Source organism: Podarcis melisellensis (assembly GCF_964234715.1).
Source record: "Podarcis melisellensis genome assembly, chromosome: 13".
NCBI classification, from domain to species: Eukaryota; Metazoa; Chordata; class Lepidosauria; order Squamata; family Lacertidae; genus Podarcis; species Podarcis melisellensis.
In genome coordinates, this window is record NC_138545.1 from 11440084 (window position 1) to 11465554 (window position 25471).

The 25471-nt window shown below is 46.5% G+C and overlaps 2 protein-coding genes across 3 annotated transcripts in view; one reads left to right on the plus strand and one right to left on the minus strand.

Moving 5' to 3' along the window:
- The window catches only part of PLOD3 (procollagen-lysine,2-oxoglutarate 5-dioxygenase 3), a 34883-nt gene extending 26478 nt beyond the window's left edge, over positions 1-8405 (minus strand). The window contains exon 1 of the mRNA XM_081885239.1: positions 8019-8405. Within this exon, the coding sequence (XP_081741365.1) occupies positions 8019-8124 (106 nt within the window). The 5' untranslated portion in view covers positions 8125-8405. The remainder of the gene's footprint in view (positions 1-8018) is intronic.
- A 1731-nt stretch (positions 8406-10136) lies between these two features.
- Positions 10137-16796, plus strand: ZNHIT1 (zinc finger HIT-type containing 1). 2 transcript variants are annotated; one of them, XM_081885281.1, is made up of 5 exons: positions 10137-10284; positions 12308-12478; positions 13765-13883; positions 15192-15361; positions 16561-16796. In XM_081885281.1, exons 1-5 carry the CDS (start codon positions 10263-10265, stop codon positions 16580-16582), a joined length of 504 nt encoding a protein of 167 aa, XP_081741407.1. In that variant the 5' UTR covers positions 10137-10262; the 3' UTR covers positions 16583-16796. The 2 variants fall into 2 exon arrangements, with proteins under 2 accessions (XP_081741407.1, XP_081741408.1); XM_081885282.1 differs by having other exon boundaries at positions 10138-10284; positions 13765-13844.
- Positions 16797-25471: the final 8675 nt, after the last annotated feature.

Here is a 25471-nt window from a genome sequence, read left to right on the forward strand (position 1 = left end):
AAAAAAAAACCCATAGTAAGAGCTGTGTCTCTGAGGCCTGGCACAGCTAAGTGGTAACTCCATCCTGGGTCCCCTCCGCTCTCCTCCTTTTAAATCCCTGTGCGTCCCCTTTTGGCTCCGATGGTCCCAGACAGCGCCAGGGCCTCTGGCTCCTCAATGGGCCTTTCAGGGGATCAGGAATGCAGCCTTGGGGGAAGGCCAAGGCTGCTGCTCTGTCAGGAGGCCTCTGGCTCACAAGGGAATGTCCCTCTTAGTCGGAGAGTAAAATTTGCACAGTACCTTGGGGAAAAAGAGGACCAGCGTGCTTTCGGTCACCCAGGGACAGAGAGAAGCAGAGGGAAAAGAGGATGCCAAGACTCCCTTAGGAAGCGGCTCCGTACAGTGGTACCTTGGTTCTCAAACTTAATCCGTTCCGGAAGTCCGTTCCAAAACCAAAGCGTTCCAAAACCAAGGCACACTTTCCCATAGAAAGGACTGCAAAACAGATCGATCCATTCCAGACTTTTAAAAATAACCCCTAAAACAGCAGTTTAGCAGGAATTTGACTATCTAATGAGACCATTGATACATAAAATGAAAGCAATAATCAATGTACTGTACTATAAACTACATGAAGACAGTATTGTAGATGATCAAAATTTAAATTAATTTTTTCTTTCTTTCTTGCCCTGATGATAGTCATTGTTTTTCCCCCATTTCCGCAGTCACACAATCAATCGATCAGTAGCTGAACCGGGTTCCACACAGTCACAAAAAAAAATTAACCGAAAAAGCCTGAAAAACAAAAACGCAAAATCAATAGCAAAAACAAAAGCACCAAACTTAATCCGTTCTGGTTGTCCGTTTGACTCCTGAAATTTCTGAAAACCAAGGTGCAGCTTCTGATTGGTGCAGGCGCCCCGGAAACAATAGCCGACAACCCCATCAGATGTTCAGCTTCCGGAAAATGTTCGAAAACCGGAACCCTTACATCCAGGTTTTCAGCGTTTGGGAACCAAGGCGTTTGAGTACCAAGGTACCACTGTACTTGGAAAAAGGCCATGATTCAGCTATAGAGCATCTCCTGCTAATGATGGGAAAGATACCAGGTTTGAAATCTGGGAGATGGACCAGTAGGTTGATGACTCAGTCTAAAGCAGCTCCCTAAGTTCCTTGTACAGACTCAGATCACTGCCCCATCTGGCAAAGTAATGTCCGCACGGTCAGGCAGCGAATCTCCAGTCTCTCCCAGTCCTACCTGGATTTGCTGGAGACTGAACCTGAGGCCTTCTGCATTCAAAGCATATGCTCTGCTAGTCCTTCCCCTAACAGCTACTCCAAGCAAATGCAAATGTGCCTCAGCTGATGCAGCCCTCACTCTGAGAAAAAGGTTTCCCATCTGAGCTCTGGCAACAAAAAGAGGCTGCCTTTAAACCAGGGTGGATTTGATTTAAATCACTAGTAAGTAAGACTTGATTTAAATCATATTTTTTAAAGAAAGACTCATTTTTGCTGGTGTACTTTTACTATTTACAACCATTTTTACAGTTATATCAACAATTATTGATTTGGTTATACTATTAGAAATACATATACAGATAATTATGAAATTATTGTGAGGTTAAATAAGTTAACTGTTTGTATTGTACTTTATTGGAAGGAGAAATATAATCATTTCCTTAATAACAATTTATTTAACTAAAACAATAACATGATAGCATATGTATCCATGTTTGTTAACTGGTGTGGCTAAACAATTTAAACAAAAAACAAAAAACTTAGACTGAGTTTAGCACACATGAAAAACTTAAAACAAATCCTTATTTCCTGATGAATAGCCTTTGGACTATAATGTAACTTAAATAGATAACTATCTTTAGAAATATTTTTCCTCCAAAAGCATATTTTAAAAATATGTTTTAAATGCCAAAAATCCGTTGGGGAAAAAAATCATTTATTTTTATGCTTTAAACCCAAGCCAAAAAGAAGCCATCCTTCCCACATCAAAACTAACTTCTCCTGAACAAGGGTTGCTCCTCTCAGCTGTCGGTGCCGCCACCTAGCCTGCCAACCTACGATTGTATCCCTCTGGCAATATTTTCCATGCTACTATTTTTCGCTCCTCAAACTCTGGAAAGTCTGGCGAGAGCCTTCCCAGCCCGTCCCACTCCCTGCGTCGCCAGAGAATTCGAGAACCAACCGGCAACGTCTCAAATTGTCCCGTGCGCTCAGAGAGAGAGAGAGAAAAGCTGAAGAGAAAGGCACCAGTCAGTCAGAGGCAACTGAGAAAGGGAAGAAAGAAAAGTTATTCAGCTGCCGCCTAACAAAACCTGCCGCAGGAATGAGGAATAATGGACGAAAAGAAAGAGCTTTAAGAGGAATGAGAAAACCCTATGTGAAAAAGTGGTCAAACTTTGTGCTCGAATATTCCCAGTTCAACAGATAAATTCAGTTAGTGGGTTGGTGCTGAGGGAAAAGTAGCAGGCATGTTAGCTCCGTGTGAGGAGGGGAAAACATATGTGGACTTTCCAGATGCTGATGGACTACAATACCCATCATCCTCAATCATTGGCCATGCCTCCCTCACCCTTTCCTTCATTGTGAACAGGTCTTGGTACCATGTTTGCATCAGAGGAAACCAGGAGCTGGCTGGGAGATTACTCCTGTGGCTGCATGGTTTGGCTTATCACGCCATCCACACTGGATTACAACCAGTTAAAAATACAGTATTAAAAACAGTTAAGCCACAATCAAAAATAGGGTGAGCCCTAAAAGACATCTCTCAGGTGTCAAGGCCACGAGAACCAGGTGTACCTTCACCTTTCTGTGTGGCGGGAACGCCACAGCTCGGCGTCTGGCACAGAAAATGCCCTCACACATCCCACACTACCAGGTGGGCTCCCTCAGACAATCTTGACAGCCAAGAGGGTCTGTTGGGACAGACTGCAGTGTTAGAAACTCAGGTAGATAATCAAGGGGCCAAATGGCTCCTTAAACCAGGGCTAGAGTTGCCAAAACTGAATGCCTGGTTGGCATTCTGGGGCCAGACGGCTCGAAAGTCGTATTTTTTGATACGACTTTTTGGTTTCTGAAATTCATTCTGATTGTGGCCTTTCAGATATTGGGAGCCTAAGTTGTTTAGGGCTTTAAATGCTATGGCAGAATGAGACCTTAGGCTGCAGGCCCGGTGCTTTAAATTATCTTCGAATTATGCCAACTCATGCTTGCTTCAGTCTGGAATTGTACAAACCATACTTTTCCTCTCCTAAGGATTCAGCCCTTTAGCAATTGTTTAGCCACAGACAGAGAGTGCAGAAAAAGGACATCTGTTACAACCTACTAAGATTTGGGACCAGGGATCTCTAATCCTTGAGCCCAAATAGAGCAAATGCAAATAAATATGATAATGTCTTAGTCTGGCACCGTTCCATTCATGGACATAGCAATACCTCTCAAAAACCGGACAGCTGTCTCCACGGTCCGTATATTTCCTTTGGCAGTCGGTAGTATTTCGCAAAGCCGGAAGTCACCAGCCCCATGAAATCCTATCCAGCAACTTCTGTAAAAATAATTATTGGCAGAGCTGGCTGGGGGGCGAGAAAGAGAGGCCATCTCCCTGGAACTCACATTGGAGAGCTGTCCTTAAACAACACTAAGCCACCGAGAAAGATCTATGAAGGACAGGATCCAAGCCAAATTGCAAACTGGGCTGCTCCATCTCCGCCCCAAACAGGAAACGCAATGTTTGGAAAACAACAAGAGAAGGGACTCACTTTACAGAGAGTCTACATTGAACAGTCCAGTCACCCAAATCTCGTTGCCAGTGTGGCATAGTGGTTATAGAGCAGCCTTTCTCAACCTCAGGCTCCTAGATGCTGTTGAACTACAACTCCCATCATTCATAGCCAGCATGGTCTTCGGTCAGGGATCATGGGAGCCATAGTTCAAGAATGTCTGGGGACCCCAGGTTGAGAACGGCTGGTAAGTGTGTTGGAACAGGACCTTGGAGAGCAGGGTTCAAATTCCCACTCGGCCGTGAAGCACCCTGCCTCTCAGCCTAACCTGCCTCACAGGGTCTTTAAATGGAGTCCATTCATTTCAAATGGATCTTCTCTAGCTGGCGTGTTGGTCTAGAGCAGCCTTTGCAACCTGTGGGTCCCCAGATGTTGAACTACAACTCCCATCACCCCTAGCTAGCAAGGCCAAAGCTCAGGGATGATGGGAGTTGTAGTCCAACATCATCTGGAGACCCACAGGTTGAGAACCGCTGGTCTAGGGGTATGATTCTTGTTTAGGGTACGAGAGGTCCCAGGTTCAAATCCCGGACGATCCCTGTATTTATAGCCTGGATAGCTCAGTTGGTTAGAGCAGTGTTTCCCAACCTTTTTTGGGCAAAGGCACACTTGTTTCATGAAAAAAATATCGAGGCACACCACCATTACAGCCCCGTGACGTCAGCGCGCAGCGTCACGCCGGGAGGGACGCACGAAAGTGTAAGTTTCAATTTTTTCCCCTCCCCCTTGCCTTCCTTCTGTGCCAACCGCCAGAAAGCCAAGAAAAAAGCCAAGACTTTAGGGCAGCAGGTCGACACGGAAGAAGCTCCTACCTAAGGACAGGTGCGACGGCCGTGTCCTCTTCTGCCACACTTGGCAGCCCTGCCTCACGGTCGTGACTCCCACCCTGATTTCTCCCCGCAGTCTGTCCCCCGACCTCTTCTGAAGGCTGGGGGGGGGACAAGGGCTTTTCTTTCGACCCCCAGCATTTTAAAAAACCCCGGGACAGCGGAGGACTTCTCCGCTGTCCGGGGCAATCTTAAAATGCTGGCGGGCGGCATTTTAAAATCGCCCGGGACAGCGGAGGACTTCTCCGCTGTCCGGGGCGATTTAAAAGCCCCTGGGAAGGCAGGCAGGGGGGACAAAGATTTTCGCCCCCCGCCCGCCTTCAGAAGAGGTCCTGGACCTCTTCTGAAGGCGGGCGGGGGCGAAAGCCTTTGCTCCCCCCTGCCTGCCTTCCCGGGAGAGCAGTTGCCAGCTCTCCATTCCCCATTCCCACTTTAGCAGTTGCCAGCTCTCGACTTCAGAAGTTCGAAGGAACTATAAAGACAGGTATCTATGGGACCGCCTCTCCCTGTATGCCCCACGGAGGACCTTAAGGTCCACAAATAGCAACACTCTAGAGGTCCCGGGCCCTAAGGAAGTCAGATTAGCCTCAACCAGGGCCAGGGCCAGGGCCTTTTCAACACTGCCTCATGAGACCAGGGCTCTGCAGGATCTGATTTCTTTCCTCGGGGCCTGTAAGACAGAGTTGTTCCGCCTCGTCTTTGGCTTGGAACCAGCCTGATCCCCTCCTCCTCTTTCCTTTTCCTTCTGTGATGGAACCCCTATTGGGGGACTTCCCTGGCTTTTCTGGCCCACGTAGGACCAGTCTGGATAGTTGGCCTTGCTGAAGGTTTGACGTTTTCTCCCCCCCAAAACAGTTTTTGATCTGGGCTTCCACTGAAATGAGGCTGCATTTTAAGTAGTATTTTAATTTTGTTTTTAAAGTTGTATTTTAATCAATTGTTTTTATATCTGATGTTAGCTGCCCTGAGCCCGGTCTTGGCCAGGGTAAAAATAAAATAAAACAAAATGAAACAAAATGAAATAAAATATAAAATAAAATATAAATGGCAAGTATTTCAGCCACAGGGGAACCAAGGCAGGGCAGACCACAATGAGTCACACAAGCCAGGAGCAAGAGAATTGCCACCTTTGTAAATTCAGCAATGCAGTTAGGTCATTTTAAACTCTGGGCGTTATGGCCTTATGGGTGGGAGGGAGCTCTTTAGATGCCAATGCCTGTTTTCAGTTCAAAATGCGGTAAGTCAGCCCTGCTGGATTTGGGGGGTCCTCATTCTGGCGAAGAGCCCTCAAAATTCTGTCCTGAAGTCCCGTCCTGATGGACTTCCTAGAGGACACACAGAAACATCTAGTTAGCTACGCTAAGAATGCTGGACTTAGATGAACCTCGGTGTGATCCAGAACAGTAAGCTATGACTACTACTGCCCCAATATTACCATAATCAAGAACAGCAGCAGCAGCAGCAAAACAACCATGAAATATTTCTGGGCAGCAGTTAAGTTGCAATTTTGCAAATTCTGTTAAGTCGCCAAGTCTGCAACTTTCACATCACAAGCAAAAGGCAGTAAAAGACGCTTCCTCAAACCAAGAAGAGGAGCAGCAGGAGGAACTGTTTTTCTGTCCCAAGGCAAGAGGGTACGATGCTGCGGAAGAGCCAGACTAGAGGATTCGTGGATACTGAAGCAGTGTGGGGTATCGACCCAAAACCTCAGACAACCCAACCATGGCGAGATTATGTAGGTCAGCATCCTCTGGAAAAGAAGGCTCACAAAGGGAGAATGAACCAAGACAGGCCAAGTCACCACCTGGACAAAGCGCTAAACTCTCTCAACAATACATTCTTTGATTAGCTACAAAGCGTTTGTCAGATCTTGGCAAAAATAATAAAAAGACTTGGCAAAAAAGGAAACCTGCACCAGGGGTTGCTGACTGCCAGTTGGTGGAATCAACTTTGTTATGTACCAGAACTCTGAGATCTACGAACTGGGTTCTGTTGCAAAAGACAAACACGTAAGAGAGAAATCCTATGCATAAGAAGCCGATGAACAGCAGGGCTGCTGCTGCTGCTCTGGCAGAAGAAAGACAAGTATTTTTAAGACTGTTCTGTGCCAGGCTGCCTAGCTGTCCATTCCTCTCTTGAAATCATCCAAGTTGGTGGCCATTATTGCTTCTCATCTGACCTGTGTCACAACCTTTCCTCTCTGCTCCCCCGTTGCTCCAAAACACATCAGTGCATAATAATAGTGCCATGTGTGTGTCTGCACGCACATTTTGTAAAGATGGCCCTGGTAACATTTCCCTTCTTCTGCTATCACATGGACTATGTCAAGTGCTCTCTATATAAACACACACACACCTTTCTGATTTCCCTCTGTTCCCCCTCTGCCTGGCTCACTTGGTCAATCACAAGGAACGGGATGTACAAATGGTTATTTCCAGCCAAGAATGTCACTGAACTACAACTCCCACAATCCTCAACCACCCGTTCACACTGCCTGGGGGCTGATGGGAGTTGGGAGCCCAACACCATCTGTAGGGCTACACCAGGCATCGGCAAACTCAGCTCTCCAGATGTTTTGGGACTACAACTCCCATCATCCCTAGCTAACAGGACCAGTGGCCAGGGATGATGGGAGTTGTAGTCTCAAAAACATCTGGAGAACTGAGTTTGCCTATGCCTGGGCTACACATTTCCCGTCTCTGCAAACGTCTTGCTTTCTGACCCGAAAGCGATGCACTCGCTCCAGATGTTGGGAACGACCTCTCTCATCATCCCAGGCCCACTAGTCGGGACTGATGGGTGTTGGGAGTCCACAACCTCCTTGGCTGCTTACCTGCTCAGAGACCCCACAGCTAATTCTCTCCTGGCCTCCTCGCTGGCCCAAGTAGGACTAATTCAGCCAGCTAGCCCTGGTGACTAACGCTTATTGGATGGATTTCCCCCAGATTGATTTTTGAACTTTTAATTTTATTGTTATTCATGCTTTTATACTGTATTTTATGCTGCTTCTATGTTGTATTGCAATTAAAGTGTTTTAAATTTGTTGTTAGCCGCCCTGAGCCCGGTTTTCTGAACCGGGGAGGGCGGGGTATAAATAAAAAATTATTATTTATGATTATTATTATAGCCCCTCCAGCTTCTCCCAGAAAGCGAAGAGAAAGGCCAGCAATTGTGCAAGGCGCTGGCGCGCAGCTTGCAATTCCCGGGTCGATCCTCTTTTTTTCCTATTTGCTAATATGTCTCTCTCCCTCCTCGTGTGCATATATGTATGACACCCACCCCCCATTTTTGCAAAAAAAAAACAAAACCCACTGCAACCTCTGCCTCATTCCGGCGTGGAAACACTCGATTCCTGGAAAGGTCATTCTGCTACCGATCCTTGACAACCCCCCACCCCACCACCGATCTCGTCTCGTACCTGGATCGACGGCCTCTTGATCTTCCTCGCTGGTCGCGGCTGCGCCCATCAGCAGAGTGGCTAGGATCGCGGCGGCGCTTAGAAAGACGCATCTCTGCCGCTTCATGGTGGAGGCAACCCGGGAACCGAGGCGAGAGACTGCGGGGCCCGCTAGGGCTGCTGCTTTTTCAGCTCTCGCGATCGGCGGGGCCGGACCGACGTCAGGCTCCTCCCCACAGCAGCCCCGCAGCTGGGAAAAAGAAGGGGGAGGAGGAAGGGGAAATCGGAAACCCTCTTCCCATTTCTCCCCCCTCCACTTTCCTTGAGCGGAATGAGGCGGCGGGACCCCGATATTCCCGCTGCGCCCACCCACAAAACCAGAAAAAAATCAGTATATAGCCCCGCGAGAACCTTCGCGTCTCTTTCCTGGTCATTTTCATCAATGGGAGCCCATGGGGAAAAAAAGAGAGAGGACGCCATCCAATCGTGCGGCAGCTCGGGTAAGGGGCGGCCAATCGGAACGCGGGGGCTCCCCCCTCTGCGGGCCAATCAGGAGTCTGGAAAGTTCGGGACGGCGAGAGAAAGTAGTAGAAAATCTGGTGGTGAAAAGTGTTTGGAAAGGGGAGGAAGGAGGGGGAGACCTGCGCTTCCTCCAATGCCACGTTGCCAAGAAAATAAACCTGCGCGTGGGGTGGGTGGGAGATCTGAAAGGGGGGGGGTCCAGGGAGGAAGGGTGGGCTGCCCAGAGCAGGGGGTGCTGTTGATTTTAAAGGTATTAAAGTCCTCGCCCCATGCTGTACGGTATCACTTCGCGTGCTTCAAATGATGGGAGCCCAGATGGTTCCACGGCAGCCTTAGCCACTTTCATACACCTGCTGAAAACCAGGGTTATGCAGGCAGTTAATGATACATTTTTCTGCAATTGTAATTGTTGCCACACACACACACACACACACACACAGAGAGAGAGAGAGAGAGAGAGAGAGAGAGAGAGAGAGGTTTTAAAAAGTTTTTAAAAAGAATGAAATACGTGGTGGTCTATAAATATTTTTATTTTTTATAACTAAATACATATCGCGTGTCTGTTTAGCACTAGAAATCGAAACATTAATTTCACATGCCTTGCAATGTTTTCCCCTGCCTCCTCAAAACTTCATTTTGCTCAGGCCAGCAGCAGCCTACCCAGGCGTGTAATTTTGCTTGTGTTGTTTTGTTTTAAAACTGCCGATTTTTATCTATGCTTTGACAAATGTTTCCTCTGTTGTCGTTTTATCAGCAACAAAGGACAGTGCCCAGCAATCTTTGAGGGCAAAGTCACCTAGCGAGCTTCGTGGCTAAGTGGGGACTTGAACCCTGGTCTCCCTAGTCTGACACTCTAACCACTGCCTCTGAAGGGCAGTGGGACGCACGTAACTGTAAACAGCTCCGTGAATTCTTTCGTGCCTGACGTTCATTTGCCCTCTCAGGCTTCGACAGACAGGGATAGCCCTAAGTGGATAACCTACTACACCACTGTCCGCGTGTCAACTTGGCGGCAGAGCAAGGAGTAAAAGGTGGAGATGCTGGGGATCGAACCCAGGACCTCATACATGCAAAGCATGCGCTCTACCACTGAGCTACATCCCCCGGCTCAAATAAGGTGTTTTGAAGCTCAGTACTGCCCTTCAACCTGCGAATTGTTATCTCCCAACTTTGCTATCCCCCACCCCTACATTTCATTGTGCTTGTTGGAGGGTTTATTCCGCCGGCACTCTGCACATGTTCAGAAGAACGCTCCTGTTGAGGTTTCATTGTGGTCATCATAGCCCTAAACATTGGAAGAGGAGATGACATTCCTGTGCCTTGGGCTCCCTTTGCCTTCCCTCCCAATCGCCACCAGCCCTAAATTCCTGCCTCTCCCTTCTCACAAAAAAGCCATTGGAAAGGCTTTGCGCCAAACACCGGCGGAGTTTAGGACCCGGCGAAGTCGCTTCCCCGAGGAATGTGAGTCGGGAGCACAGGCGGAAGCGCGATTTGTCCCTGGTAACATGGCGGCTTGCGAGCGGTTCCACCGCCCGGGGAGATACAGCCTAAACTTCCGGTATTAAAGCGAAAGCTCTTGCCTGAGCGGGATGCGGCCCTGCTCTATCTTTTTCCCGCTCTCTATGGTTGAAAAGCCCTATCTACGCTGCGTTAAGAGAACCGGCGTTGGCAAGCTAGCGCGGTTCGATACCGGAAGTGTCGGGAAGGTCTGCGGGAGGTTGTGCCTCTTTGCTCGCTCGCAGGATGGTGGAGAAGAAAATCTCAGGTACTTCGTAGTGGGAATGGGAGGGCGGCGGGGCTGCTGGGAGCAAAGGGGGATCGGTGTTCTCCGATTTAAATAGCAGTTGCCAAGGAAATAATGGGAAACAAGGAATGCATGTTTTGCATTGTGCTGAGCTGTGATCAGGAGCAGCCCTTTGCAAAACAAAGGATATTCTGGGAACCCCAAAGTAATGTTATAATCCGGCTTCCCACCTGCAGAACTATTATCATCACCGTCGTTGGTGGAGGGTTTATTCCGCAGGGACTCTGCACATGTTCAGAAGAACGCTCTTGCTGAGGTTTCATTGTGTTCCTCATAGCCCTAAACATTTATCTGCCCTTGGCTCGAAGGTCCCAGTGTGGGCCGCTGCCATTAAAACCCAATATTTGAAACAACTTGCAATCGCAGAAGCAAGGTGGGTCCTAGAAGTTTTTGATGTGAGCCGGGCTTAATTTTGAACTAGCATTTACTGGGAAAACCTGCAACTTATGCTGATGCTAGTTTAGCACCTGGTAATGAGAAAGGACCTTGGTGTGGAATCTGTGGCCTTCCAGATGTTGCAGGACTCCAGCTCCCACCATGCTTGACCATTGCTCATGCTGGCTGTGGCCGATGGGAGTTGGAGTCCAGCAGTTTTTGGTGGGTGGTGGGTTCCCAATTCCTGCTACAAACACAGTATCCCTTTCATGGGTAGCCGATGGGGGGTTCTCTTCAGAAGTTGCTGAACTCCAGCTCCCATCAGCACAGCCAGCATGGCCAGGGGTCAGGCATGATGGAAGTACATGAGCTTACCCCATGGGAGGGGACCTGAGCTTGAACAGAGTGCCTTTTGGCTTGCCACTGATGAATGTCAGCCCCTCTCAACAATCTGGAAATGAAGGGACAGTGTTTCTTATTTGGAAGAAGGCGGCACCAGGCTGCCTCTTAAAAACTGAATCTGTAGGAGAGGATTTATTCTTTGTAATAATTTTTTATACCGTTTTATTTTTCTAAACAAATAAACAAATCTTAGCCACCTTAAAACATAAGAGCAGAACCTTTCAAAACACTGAATTAAAACATTACAGATGAAAATCCAATGCAATAAAGATTCATATTTAGGGCAGTATGCTTAAACAGAAAAACAAAATATTCTTGTGAACAACCAAAAAATTGCAGATAAAAATCAAATACAAAAATGCAATACAAATTCCTCCTATGCTCTGGCATAGCACCTACTTGCTCCTGCCACAGGATGGTGCGTTAGTAGAACATAATCTTGAGCTAAATGTATGTGGTAGTGCGGTCACCATGGGGGGGAAAATAAAGTAATGTGTCTGTTAGAACTCAAGGGTGCTTTGTGATGGTGGGGGGCAATGAGGCAGTTCCTCCCCCACCCCAAATGAAAGATAATCTCCAGATTCCCAGCTTTCTTTTTCCAAAAAAAGAGTAAAAATTTCCAACATTTGTAGAACTTCAGATACGAGGCCAGGTGTGCAGGCACTATTCTGCTCCTTTGTTTTGGGGAGAGACTAGTCTGCTCTCACCTTTCAGTGGTTTTAACTGATGAATGAAAGCACCAGGGCATAGACAACAGTAGTTAGGCTATCCCTGTCCATTTAGGGGGCATAGCTGGGCCACCAGCTGAAGCTGATTTAAGGCAGTCCTTGCCACCAAGCTGTCCTGAGCACAAGGCCATCTGAGCTTCAGTGGAGGCAATTCAGATGTTCAGGGGCATAGCGGAAGGCCCAAGGGGTGTCTCCCCTGGCAGACTGTGGGTTCCTTGGATTGGATGGATTTGATATCCCGCTTTATCACTACCCGAAGGAGTCTCAAAGCGGCTAACATTCTCCTTTCCCTTCCTCCCCCACAACACTCTGTGAGGTGAGTGGGGCTGAGAGACTTCAGAGAAGTGTGACTGGCCCAAGGTCACCCAGCAGCTGCATGTGGAGGAGCGGAGACGCGAACCCGGTTCCCCAGATTACGAGACTACCTCTCTTAACCACTACTGGCACCAGACAGAGCCCTCTCTCTTTTTCTCTCTCAGCACGGTCTCAGGACCCCAGTCAGAGGCGCATCTTAGACCGGGCCACCCGGCAGCGGCGCCTGAACCGCCAGTTGGAGGCGCTTGAGAATGACAACTTCCAGGATGACCCTCACGCCAACATGCCCCAGCTTGTGAAGCGCTTGCCGCAGTTTGACGACGATGCTGAAACAGGTGAGGGTTTGTTCATTGGGTTGCATCTGTTGACTTCTGCCATATTCCTTTCCTCTTGGCGCTCACTCTGTTAGCTTGCAGTGCTTCGCACAAATTCATCTTTATTTTTGTAATATAATTTTTTTTTGAATTTCCGAATTTTTACATATTCACTTCAAATCTAATAGTTGCATTGTTTCATACGTTGTCTTCCCATCCCTACCTCCACAGTGTTTTCGTTCAAACTCTTTTCTACTGCGCTATATAGCTCTTATCTGTTATTTAAATCCCTCTAATACAATTACTTTATCATTTTCCTTCCGCTGCTCCTATCTCAAATCCTGCCCATGATTTCATTTCACTACAGTACTTTTTCAATTAGTTTAAAAAAAAAGGCCTCCATTCTTCTGTAAACAGTTCATCATTTCGATCTCTTAATCTTGCTGTCAGCTTTGCCTTTTCTACGTAGTCCATTACTTTTAAAAGCCATTCCTCCTTTGTGGGAAGGTCACAAATTCACCCTTGAGGGTTGGCCAAGCTGGATGGAGTTGAGCAGAGATGGTATCAAGGAAACGGGAAATTGGTGCAATCCTGCACTCCAGATCCACTAGCTGAGGGGCTTTAGGATTTGGCAGAAGCCCCACTGATATAGTTCCACCATGATGGATGTGTTAGCTCAGGGGTGGGAGGCCTATAGCTCTTTAGAAACTGCAGGACTCCAAGTCCCATCATTCTTGACTGTTGGCCATGCTGGCTGGGGCTGATGGGATTTGGAGTCCAACAGCATCTCAAAAACAACAACAACACAAAAAAAACCCAGGTATTCCTGTCACTGCACTAATGGAACACGCCAGATATAGATATACGTATCACCGTTCCATCACACTGTACAAATAATAAATTTTAATATATATTTCTCAGTAAAATTTATTATAGACAGCAGCTAAATCTTTTTCAAAATGCTAATGTGGGCCATTTTGTTCACAATCCCTGAAAATAATGGATTGTTATTGGCACTGGGTGTGGGGATAGTAACATTTATCCCCCTACGTTTTAATTATTTTATTTTATTGGATATAACAATGCAAATGTTTGAGAGATGCAGAAACCAACAGGGGCTTGCCTGTTTGACGTCATATGGCCCTCAATTTGAAAAAGAAAGAAATGGATGCAGAGCAGAGAAATGATTATTGAAGAGAGATCGTAACAAGAGCATGAATAATAAGAACATGGAAGCACAGCAACAAGGAATACTGTCGAATCCAGATAAAATCATACTTTGCATTCCCTGGGTTTTGTTTTTACAGGGAAGAAGAAGAAGAAAACGCGGGGGGACCATTTCAAGCTGCGTTTCCGCAAGAACTTCCAAGCCTTGCTGGAAGAACAGGTGTGTCTACGCCCTCCCTCTCCCCTTTGTGGGACGTGGGTGAGGCATAAATATTCTTTAACAGTTGCTTCGTTTATGTCCTCCTTCCTTATGGTCTTATTTCCCACCCCACCCCGGATTTAATAGCTCTGTTTAAATATAAATGTTTGAACAAATGCAGACATTATAGCCAAGCCATTGCAAGCATAAAAGTGCTCTGTTAGTTTTGCGCGAAACATCTGCATGTCGTTGGATTTGCGGCCTGGAGGCTGCGCTGTGTGTGGAGACAATTTAGTCAGAAAGCTCACTGGCCATAACTCCGCAAATGATCCTTACAAGAGTGATAGGCTTGTAATAAATGTTGCGGATTGAACTGGGGGGGTCAGGTTTATTGCAGGGTTGAGATTAGAAGTGGAGACTTGCTAAAGTTTCCAGGCAAGCTCCAAACGTTCCTGTTCTTAGGCCGAAAGCAGGGGGCAATGAATGTGGGGCTCTCCAGAGTGTTTTGGACTACAACTCCCATCAGCCCCAGATGTTGTGAGCAGTGGTCAGGGATGATGGGAGCTGTAGTTCCAACAGAACCATTTTGGCTGCCACGGGCCTAGAGGGATGTAGCGAGGAGGGGACCACTCCTCCCAGAGATGGAAAGGATAACGTTCTATAGAACTAAGCGGACAAATTAAGTTTTTGCCGTTAGCTTGGATTGGGCACCTTTCCACACACCCCAAATAAAAACTGAAAATATATCACCCCCCCCAAAACCAGCCACAGGCCAGTGAGGACTGAGCCAGCTCCATGGGCATAGACTGTTGACTGAGGGGGAAAGCGATTGCACAGGCAGAACTTTGAACAGTATCACTCTATACTTCAAGGAAGCATTTCCTGGGACAGGTGTGTCCCTTATGCAGGCCACATTAATATCTGCCCTACCCTTCACAGGCCAAATTGGACAGGGAGGCAGGGCTGCTCGCCAGTCAATCACCTGGCACCTCAGTGTCGGTAGGCGATGAGCCTCTTTTCTGTAAGCTGTTAGGGCATTTGCTTCACGCTTCCTTCTCCAAGGAGCTCAAAGTGTCACACCTGTTTAATCCCCGCGACAACCCTGTGAGGTAGGCTAGGCTGAGAGCGAGCGACTGGCCCAAGGTTGCCCAGTGAGCTCCATGGCTGAGTGGAGGATTTGAACCCAGGTCTTAGTCCAGCCCTTACGCCACACTGGCCGCACTTTGAAGCCACACTCCCAGCGCTCCTTCAGAGAGTCCACTTCCATGTGCATCAGATGGTTTGATTCTTCCCTATATAATGCATGGCGTGAGGCTTGAGTTCATAGGCGAGTTCATCACTTTTTCTCCCTTCTGGACTCCCCAACAGAACCTGAACGTGAGCGAAGGACCCAACTACCTGACAGCGTGTGCGCCCCCTTCCAACCTGCCCCAGCGCCACTTCTGCACTGTTTGCGGCTTCCCGTCGAACTACACATGTGTATCGTGCGGAACCCGGTACTGCTGCGTCAAGTGTCTGGGGACGCACCAGGAAACTCGGTGAGACAGGCTTGCAAACAGCAGCTTGCCCTGGTCGCCACCAGCATGGGCTGCTGTTCCATTTCCTGACCCAAAACCGCAACTACTAAAGGGATTTTAAAAGAATAATAACACAGAACTGTTAGGACAGCAAGTAGCTAATGTAGTGCCCTAGGGGTGCTGTTGGCCTCCGACTCCCATTAGCCCCTGGCCAGTGGCCAAGGATGATGGGAGTTGTAGTCCAGCAACATCTGGTGTGCACCTGATTGGTTGTTTAGCGGTCTTCGTAGCCTGCCATTTTCTCTCTACAGTATTTAATAGAAACGTAGGAATTCCGTTGTGTAGTACTCAGAGCCTGAACTTTTCTCTCTTTACAATGAAAACGTAAGGATGTCGTCACTCATTCCCCATTGGAGGATTTGCAGTGCCTCCCCACAATCCTGGTTTTGCATAGTGGGACAGGGGAGCGCAAGTAAAGGCAGGTTGCACAACTGCAGCGGCCATGACATGGGAGCAAGACAGGAGGAACATGGAGAGGGGAAAGTGATGGTTTAAACTAGGGGTCAGCAAACTTTCAGCAGGGGGCCGGTCCACTGTCCCTCAGACCTTGTGGGGGGCCGGACTATATTTTTTTGTGGGGGGAATGAACAAATTCCTATGCCCCACAAATAACCCAAAGATGCATTTTAAATAAAAGCACACATTCTACTCATGTAAAAACACGCTGATTCCCAGACCACCCGCAGGCTGGATTAAGAATGCGTTTGGGCTGGATCCGGCCCCCGGGTCTTAGTTTGCCTACCCATGGTTTAAACAGTGACAGAAGTTAATGGGGGCAGGATGCAAAGTAGGTGAGCAGGTGCAGAGCCCCTACTTCAGGCATTGGCAAACTCGGCCCTCCAGATGTTTTGGGACTACAACTCCCATCATCCCTAGCTAACAGGACCAGTGGTCAGGGATGATGGGAGTTGTAGTCCCAAAACATCTGGAGGGCCGAGTTTGCCTATGTCTGTAGTTGTTGTGGTTTTGTAAAAAAAGAATTAAGTGGGTTTTATACCACTTTTTAGGTGACTCTCACAAAGAGATTCATAAAAGACCATTATAGCAATAAATATCCATTACAGAGAACTGAAAATGCCTTGTTAGGCTTCTTCTGAAACTCCTGCTCTCTCTCTCTCTCTCTCTCTCTCTCTCTCTCTCTCTCTCTCTCTTACCTGAAGGTGTCTGAAGTGGACCGTCTGAGGTGTGTTCTAAGGAACTTCCCTGTGCTGCCTGTGGAAGGAGCATTTGTGCAGCGTACCTGTTTCCTTCAGATGGGTTGGGCCTGGAGCTCTTCCTTGCTTCGAGGCTGAAGAACAGGAAACCAGGTTTCTCAGAGACAGAGAGGAAGGCCGCTTTGCCTTGCACCATCATCTGTCGCTAGCGTTTCAAGTAATTAAAAAGTATCTGTGCTGTAGCCTTGGGAATTGGATCGCTTCTTTTGAGTCGCCTGGGACTATTTGTCTGGCGGATTTATATATTTGTACTTGGAAATTTCTAATCCGCTCTTTCACAAAACACAATAAGGTGGCTCACAACATATGAAATGCTGGGTAATGGGTCTCGGTCTATGAAGCATATTTAAAAATCATCAACAGACGTGCTACAGCTTTGTCTGGTTCTGCTCGTAGCCAGAGAACTGTTCACACATTACATTCAATGGGTGTACAGCCAGTGATTGCGAAGCCAAATGTTGGAAAGATTCATGACAGACAAAAGAAAGTGCTTTTTCTACGCAGTTCATAATTAAACTACCACAAAAGCCCCTCCCCCAAGCAGTAGCAATGGCCACAAATTTGGAAGGCTTTAAAAAGGATTAGACAACTTCAGTAAGGCGATCGGTGGCTACTAACCGCAGTAGTTGTGTTCTACCACCACTGCTGGAGGCAATTCATTCATTTCATTCATTTATTGAATTTATATACTGTTCTATACCCAGGGACGCGGGTGGCACTGTGGGTTAAACCACAGAGCCTAGGACTTGCCGATCAGAAGGTCGGCGGCTCGAATCCCCGTGACGAGGTGAGCTCCCGTTGCTCACTCTCTGCTCCTGCCAACCTAGCAGTCTGAAAGCACGTCAAAGTACAAGTAGATAAATAGGTACCACTCCGGCGGGAAGGTAAATGGCGTTTCCATGTGCTGCTCTGGTTCGCCAGAAGCGGCTTAGTCATGCTGGCCACATGACCAGCTCCCTTGGCCAATAAAGCGAGATGGGTGCTGCAACCCCAGAGTCGGCCACAACGACCTAATGGTCAGGGGTCCTTTACTATACCTAGAGGTCTCAGGGCAGTTCACAAAAAAGATCACAGTATATAAAATCAAAATAAAAACAATAAGCCCCCCCGCCAAATAGCCACATTTCAAAGGGTATAGGATGTTGATTAGGTCAGCCAAAGGCCTGGGTAAAAAGGAACGTGTTTGCCTGGCACCTAAAGGTGTATAATGAAGGTGCCAGGCAAACTTCCCTGGGGAGAACCACTGCAGAGAAGGCCCTGTTCTTGTGTTGCCACCCTCCAGACGTCTCGATGAGGAGGCGCACGAATGAGGGCCTCAGAGCATGATCTCAGGGTCCAGGTAGTTTCATATGGAAAGAGGTGGTCCTTGAGGTATTGCGGTCCTGAGCCATTTAAGGCTTTCTAGGTCAAAACCAGCACTTTGAATTGGGCCAGAAACTAAACGGTAGCCAGTGTAGTCAGACCAATATTGGTGTAAAATGCTCAAACCGTCTTGCTCCGGTGAGCAACCCGGCCTCTGAATTCTGCACCAGCTGAAGTTTCTGAACCATCTTCATAGGCAGCCCTACGTATAACACATTGAAGTAATCTAACCATGAAATTACCAGAGCATAGACAACAGTAGTTAGGGTATTCCTGTCCAGATAGGGGCGTAGCTGGGCCACCAGGTGAAGCTGATGGAAGGCACTCCAGGCCACTGAGGCCACCTGAGCCTCAAGCGACAGCAGAGGATCCAGGAGTACCCCCAAGCTATGAACCTGCTATTTCAGGGACAGCGTAACCCCATCCAGAGCAGGCGACCTCCCAACCATCTGGTCTAGGGAGCCACCCACTAATAGTGCCTCAGCCTTATCTGGATTGAGCTTCAGTCTGTTGGTTCTCATCCAGTCCATTACCAAGGCAAGACACTGGTCCAGCACTTCCACTGCCTCACCTGCAGCTGTAAAAGAGAAATCGAGCTGAGTGTCATCTCAGCCTAGCGATTCATCCAGCCCAGCCTTTTGAATGATGAATTCTGCATATAAGTTAAATAAGCAGGGAGACAATATACAGCCTTGCCGTACTCCTTTCCCAATTTTGAACCAATCAGTTGTTCCATATCCAGTTCTAACTGTAGCTTCTTGTCCCACATAGAGATTTCTCAGGAGACAGATGAGGTGATCAGGCACTCCCATTTCTTTAAGAACTTGCCATAGTTTGCTGTGGTCGACACAGTCAAAGGCTTTTGCGTAGTCAATGAAGCAGAAGTAGATGTCACTGCCACTAGATGGGCTCAATAATGAGTCCTTACCAGTGTTTGGTTGAATTCATTCGGATCTTTCCTCCACTGAAGATGGCGACAGGCCAGGAAGCCAGCTCCAAAGCTCCACAGATTTTAATCGCGATTTAATTGATTTTAACTCGTTTTAAACCAAGTATTTTATTAACTATCAACTGTTCAACTGTCAGCCTGGAAGCTGGAGAGCAGAAGAATGTGGAGCTGTGAGATAAGCAATAATTAACAATAATTGGAGCTTATCTGTTCTGTCAGCATCCCGTTTATCAAGTGTAAGCCCGGAAGGTGGCTGAATAGGACACTGCAACTATTGAGATTTTAACCTTAGGCTTTTGAACCTAAACTGTCATCCGGAGGCAAGAAAAGAATCAGGAATAGTCCCAGTAATGATACTGGGGCCTAATAAATCAAGTAAAGTGGAGAAACAGATGAGGATGGACTCCTACCTCCCCGCTGTAAGGACAATGCCAAAGGTGAGTAATGGAATAATAGCTGCAGGATGCCCTCAAGCTGTTTCCTGGCTTGTTTTCTCGCTCTAAGCTATGGAGTATTCCAGGGGGCCAATCAGACTCCACAAAGTGGGAGAAGGCGCTCATAGGCGATCGTGTCTATAGCCCGAGCCATTTGGGTGTTCCAAAGGTTGGTCATGGTTTCAACAGGAACACCAGTCATATCAGCCAGGAAACCCCCCCCCCCCAGAGCCATTTGCAATCCCTCTAGATCCATCAGCCTCTGAGGATGGACCTTCCTAATTGGTCCCCCCACCTCTGCGGAGGGGAAAAGTTGCTGACATCCTAAATCTCAACAGGACCATGACAAGGGACTGATGTCAATGTCCCCCACCTTCAGATCACCCTCTTCCTGCCCAGTCGAGAAAACGAGGTCCAGAGTGTGGCCTGCATGTGCGTTGGGCCGGTGACATTGTTAACGGAGAAATCCGAGGGCTCCCTTGGACAAAAACAAAGACACCAACCAGGATAACTTGGAGCAAAACAGCAGCCTGTAGGCTTGGCCTTTATTGAATACTGTCGCGACAGGACTCCCACCCACAACAAGATGAAGCAAAATGGAAGCCCAGAACAAAAGAAGACCCCAACTTTTATTAGTTACTAATCGCCCAAACTACACCCCTAAGACTACATCACAACAACATCACAAAAAGGAGGGGTTGAGGGAGGAGTTGTGGTGGTAACCTGAGTGTCCTGTCACCTGGCTGGTTCCTCCTCCCCCCCCCATGAATACTTTCCAGGTGACAAAGGGGAGTTTGCAGTTTCCTGCCCCCAGAGGGAAGAGCTGATCATTGTCCTTTGTTCCAGTCTGTGCTGAATTCACTCCCATATGCAAGTTCTTTGTGATCTTGATGGTCTTCTGTCTAGGACCATCAGGGTTGGCATAGCAACTGGGCAGGGCCTCCTGTGTATGTGCTGGTATGCTCAAGGGATTATGGCTGGCCTGTATCAAACCTTCCCCATTTTGTAGTCCTTCCTTCATGGAGTAAAAAAAAAAGTGGAGCAGTGCAGATCTAATGTATGGTTGATTTTCTATGAATTTATAACAGAAGTGTAGCGTATGTAGTGTGTGAGTGTGAGTGTGAGTGTGAGTGTGTGTGTGAAGTTTGTACAAACTGAATGATTGGGGGGGCGTTTCCTGTGACAACATGTTGGGACAGCCCCATGCTTGTCATGGCGGCCATGATGTCCTTGAGCCACCCCAGAACCAGCTGCCTCTGAATGCTACTTGTTGAAAACCTCAGGAGGAGAGTGTTCTGCTTGCAAGCTTCCCACGGTCATCTGGTTGGCCAGTGTGAGAACAGGAAGCTGGACTGAGCCATTTTGGGATGGCTGTTAATAGTGTGTTATTCCTTTGTACTGCTGCACCCAGGGCACATAATAACACTATTTAGGGGTGGAGCTTAAATTGCCCTTCCAGTCTTGTCCAATGGATGAGCATGGCGAAGCGAAATGTGGTTAGGAAGTGGAGGCATCATTTGGTTTTATTTGTAAATGATTAACCTGACACATCCAAAGTCTGAATAAGGAGATAAGTCTGAATTTGGGTGGCTTCACTTTGGGTTCTGAATACATGGTCTGTGCAGAAGAGGGGCGGGGAGGAGAAACTAGCCCTTAATAATCTAATGCTGGATTCTGATGAACAAATGGGCTTCAACAACCTTCACTTGAGACTGCCCACCACAAGCTGCCAATCCGCTGACCTTTAAGGTACGTTCTAACTTTTGATTTTCCTTGTGGTTTCTAGGAGGTTAGAGACTTGGTGTCTGTTCCCTGCCCAGGGACCTTTACAAAGGTCTTCGAAACAGCCTGTCCCTTTTCCTTCAAAGCTTGATTTAAAGAGGCTTCAAATTCTCCACCCAGGACCCACCCTCGTGTTTCTCTTTCAAGCTTCCAAGTTTTGAAAGAGAAACGAGTGGTGTGTTTGGTTTGAAGGTGGACCAGAGCTGTATCTAAGGAACAGCCAGGACTTTTACCTTCCTGCCCCACAACTGTATGATGTCAGGTGTGGGGCAGGTGGGTGTGGCTTCCCAAAAATGTCTTGGTGGACCATGTTTGAGCTGTGGGCTGGAGGTCGTCCCCCCTGCCCCATTGTACAGGGAATTTTGCTTTCCTCTGTCCGAGTGTTTGATACAAACCACAATAGTGAGCTCTGCATACACCCTCGATGAAATTTGCAAACTTTGGAATGCCTTGCTAACTTTATGCAAATGTTCTAGTAAAGGTGTCCAAAGGTGAAGCATGACAATGAATTCGGATGATTCAGTTTTCCTGCAGAAGATTATCAGCCTGTCATTTCCATTTTCAGTTTCATCACGGGAAATACGACCGAGTGCTTTGGCATAATTTTATTGTGACTGCTAAATGTTTAGGATTTTTTAACTCAAGAGGCAATAACTTTTAGCACCGCCCTTCTTTTTGAAGAAGCTGCAAAACAAAAAAAACAAAGAAAGAACGCACATTTATTGTGGCAAAAAAATAATAATAAAAAAATTCACTGCATCCAGGCCCAAGTCAGCTGTGGTTCATTCAACTAGATATAGAGAATGTTCAGCGCATGGAATAAATTTTGCAAACTTGTTCCTTTCCATATTTTTTTTGTCTAATACCATTATACCTTCCAGGTACATTGGCTGCATTATCATAGGATTGTCTGAAATCTATTTCAAATTCACTGTAGTAGTATCAGCTCAGCCATACTTTCACGGCAGTTCAAAAAGACTCAGAAAGTATTTAGCTGGTAATCCATCACGAGGGAGAAACATATCTAACAACGATAGTAAGTTGATCAACGTGGTAAACATCGGGTTGAATCAACTGCTAAACTAAAATAATCTCAGTACTGCTTCTCATCAACTGAATAACCTCTTCACGTATGATGGTTGACCAGAGCCTTTACCACCATACTGATTTATGTGAGCACACAGAAAGGGATCAAATTTGGCAATTGATTCAAGCAATCCAAGACAGTTACCATTGTTTAGTGACAAAATGTTTTCATTTGTTGTTGTTTAGTTGCCTTCGTCGTCTTCAACTCTCCGTGACCCCATGAACCAGAGCATGCCTTGGAAACTCTCACTTTCTTCTCAAAGCTTCTCCTTTTTTTATGTCCATGGAGTTTTCTTGGCAAAATACTGGAGTTGTTTGCCAGTTCCTTCTCCAGGTGGATCACATTTAGTCTAAACTCTTGGCTATGACCTGTCTGTCTTGGGCACCAGGAATAGGGCCTTCTTGGTGTGGCGCCTGCCCTGTGGAACGCCCTCCCAGCAAATGTCAAGGCAATAAACAACTATTTACTTTTAAAAGACAACTGAAGACAGCCCTGTTTAGGGAAGTTTTTAATGTCTGATGCTGTATTGTTTTTAATATTCACTTGGAAGCTGCCTAGAGTGGTTGGGGAAACCCAGCCAGATGGGCGGGGTATAATTAATAAATAATAATAATTCTTATTCTTATTCTTGGAGTTATTCAAGCCCCTTCACCATGACAAGGCAGTGATCCATGAAGGGGAAATGTTTTCATAATCTCTCCTAAATGCAGAAGCCACATTCTGCCAAAAGGGAAATCACCGCGATAACTCACTGAAGTACGTGCCTCCAGTAATCATGGGTGGAATCTACAAACCTATTTTTAAAAAAGGTTCTGAAAATGCTTTTTAAAAAAAGCATTTTTAAAAACACATTGAATTTTCCATAAGGCTCACCATCGCCATCGAGAGTCACATTGCATATTGCATTAAGCACACTTAAAACGTTTTATTTGCAGCAGTATAGCTGAGTATAGCTCTGCTCTGCTCTTTTTGTGAGCATCTTGTTCAGTATGTTATGCTGTGAGCATCTTGTTCAGTATGTTAGCATAGCGTTCATACGATTTTTAGAGTTTCTGTGGGTTTGAACAAGATAAGAGTGATGCTGATTGTCAAATCCAATAGAAGCTAAAGCTGTAGTCGTGGTAGTCTGGTTAGATAAAAGCTTGCACACAAAACCGTAGATTTTTCCTTTTGTGGGAGAATACACAAGCCATTCTCGAGGGTGGGTTTCTCCAGTTACTTTGGCCGAATGGAATAAATTCTTTGAGCAGAACCGGACTTGGTTTTCGTATGTTTGCTTTGAAGTGGTAAAAAGACCTTCCCAGTGCTGACATTTTGAAGGACCTTTCTCAATCCAGAATGATATTTCTTTGTTATTCAATGTGGCCCATAAACCTACGTCACTCTCGTCTCTGAAATAACTAGTACCATGAACAATTAGTATTTTTGTGACTCTGATGCTAGAGTTTTTGCAGAGATCGTTTGCTGTTTTTTCCAATTCTTTAAGGTGCTAATGAGCTTGAACTGCTTCTTTTGATGTGACTATTTTGTGGCATGTTCCTTCATGCCTTGTGTTAATATTTGCCTGTGGGTTCTGCCACGTCATTGTCAATTTCTCCAGAGGGTTTTGTACTTGTTGTGGTAGTTACTGTGGTACCTCAGGTTACATACGCTTCAGGTTACATACGCTTCAGGTTACAGACTCTGTTAACCCAGAAATAGTACCTCAAGTTAAGAACTTTGCTTCAGGATGAGAACAGAAATTGTGCAGCGGCGGCGCGGTGGCAGCAGGAGGCCCCATTAGCTAAAGTGGTGCTTCAGGTTAAGAACAGTTTCAGGTTAAGTACGGACCTCCGGAACGAATTAAGTACTTAACCCGAGGTACCACTGTACTGACAACAGTGCTCCTTGAAAATTTTGGGAGGCTGCATTCTGTATATAAACTGGTTTGTTCTTCAGTCTGCATGACTGCCAAGTATAGTCAACTTGATTTTCTTCTGCTTATAATTACAGTTGTTCTGTATCTGAGGGCTGTTTCTACCTGCGGAGCAAAGCCCTTTAAACATTTTGAGTACAGTGCTACCTTGGTTTAAGAACAGCTTAGTTTATGAACAACTTGGATTAAGAACGCTGTCAATCCGGAAGTAGGTGTTTTGGTTTGTGAACTTTACTTTGGAAGCAGAACATGTTGAGTGTGTTCCATTTGTAAATTGAGTCCCCCACTGCTATGGGAAAGCACGCTTTGGTTTAAGAACGCTTTGGTTTAAGAATGGACTTCTGGAATGGATTAAGTTCATAAATCAAGGTACCACTTACTAGCACCACTTTCATATTGCTTACTCATTGCTATTTTCACAAAAAGTCAAAGTGAAATATTATTGTGATTCATAGTGATGTACAAGAATTCTCACTTGTTCTCAAAACACATACTAGAATGATAGACAGTGATCTGAACACCTGTAATGCTTCGTAGCTGACTTTATCATTTGATTCTGAGTAGCTTCAAAGCCTCCACAAACTTTACTAAACAGTAAGTACACATTTGTGTAACTGTCGTAGAATAAGGTTACCAGATTTTTTCCAATGAATCCAGGGACACTTTTCAACTTCAGTTGAAGGGGATGGATTTTGTCAAGGGACTGATTTGTAAATCCAGGGACTGTCCCTGGGAAACAGGGACGTCTGGTAACCTTATCGTAGAGCCATAGACTTATGCGTCATGTTTTTAACGTTACTAAGCTACTGGGCCGAGGCAGCTTCAACTTGCAAGAAAGGAGATTCTGACTAAACATAAAGAAGAACTTTATGACAGTGTAATAAACAAAATCGGCCCTTATTCCCTTATGGGGGACACAAGAGCCCTTATAGAGTCCGTTGTAGGTTCCCCATCGGTAAGAGGAAATAACAGAGGCCAACCAGAGAATACTGAGAAGCAAAGCAGCTAGTAAGCCTGATCTTTATTGAACTGTTGCAAGGGGGTGCTCCCCTCACACATAGGAAAGCAGGAGGACCCAGAACCAAGGTGTGCCTGCCCTTATATAGACATTTTAAATTCCCTCCCCTGGAGCTCAAGACCACAACTCGATACATCATACATCACAGAAGACCACCCCCACAAACATCATACCTACATCACAGAAAAGGTGGTCTACAATAGAAATTTGAATGTTGTTGTTTTTCCTGTCTGCCAGCTTATCTGATTGCCTTTCCTGGTAGTCTGGCCATTCCTTTGAGATGGTGATTACCCAATTCCTGAGACAATGG

Excerpts from the sequence above, each read along its gene's own strand:
- ZNHIT1 (XM_081885281.1), top strand. The coding sequence starts at position 10,263 with ATGGTGGAGAAGAAAATCTCAG. Across the intron at positions 10,285-12,307 it reads GGTGGAGAAGAAAATCTCAG|CACGGTCTCAGGACCCCAGT; the intron begins GTACTTCGTAGT and ends TTTCTCTCTCAG. Across the intron at positions 12,479-13,764 it reads TGACGACGATGCTGAAACAG|GGAAGAAGAAGAAGAAAACG; the intron begins GTGAGGGTTTGT and ends TTGTTTTTACAG.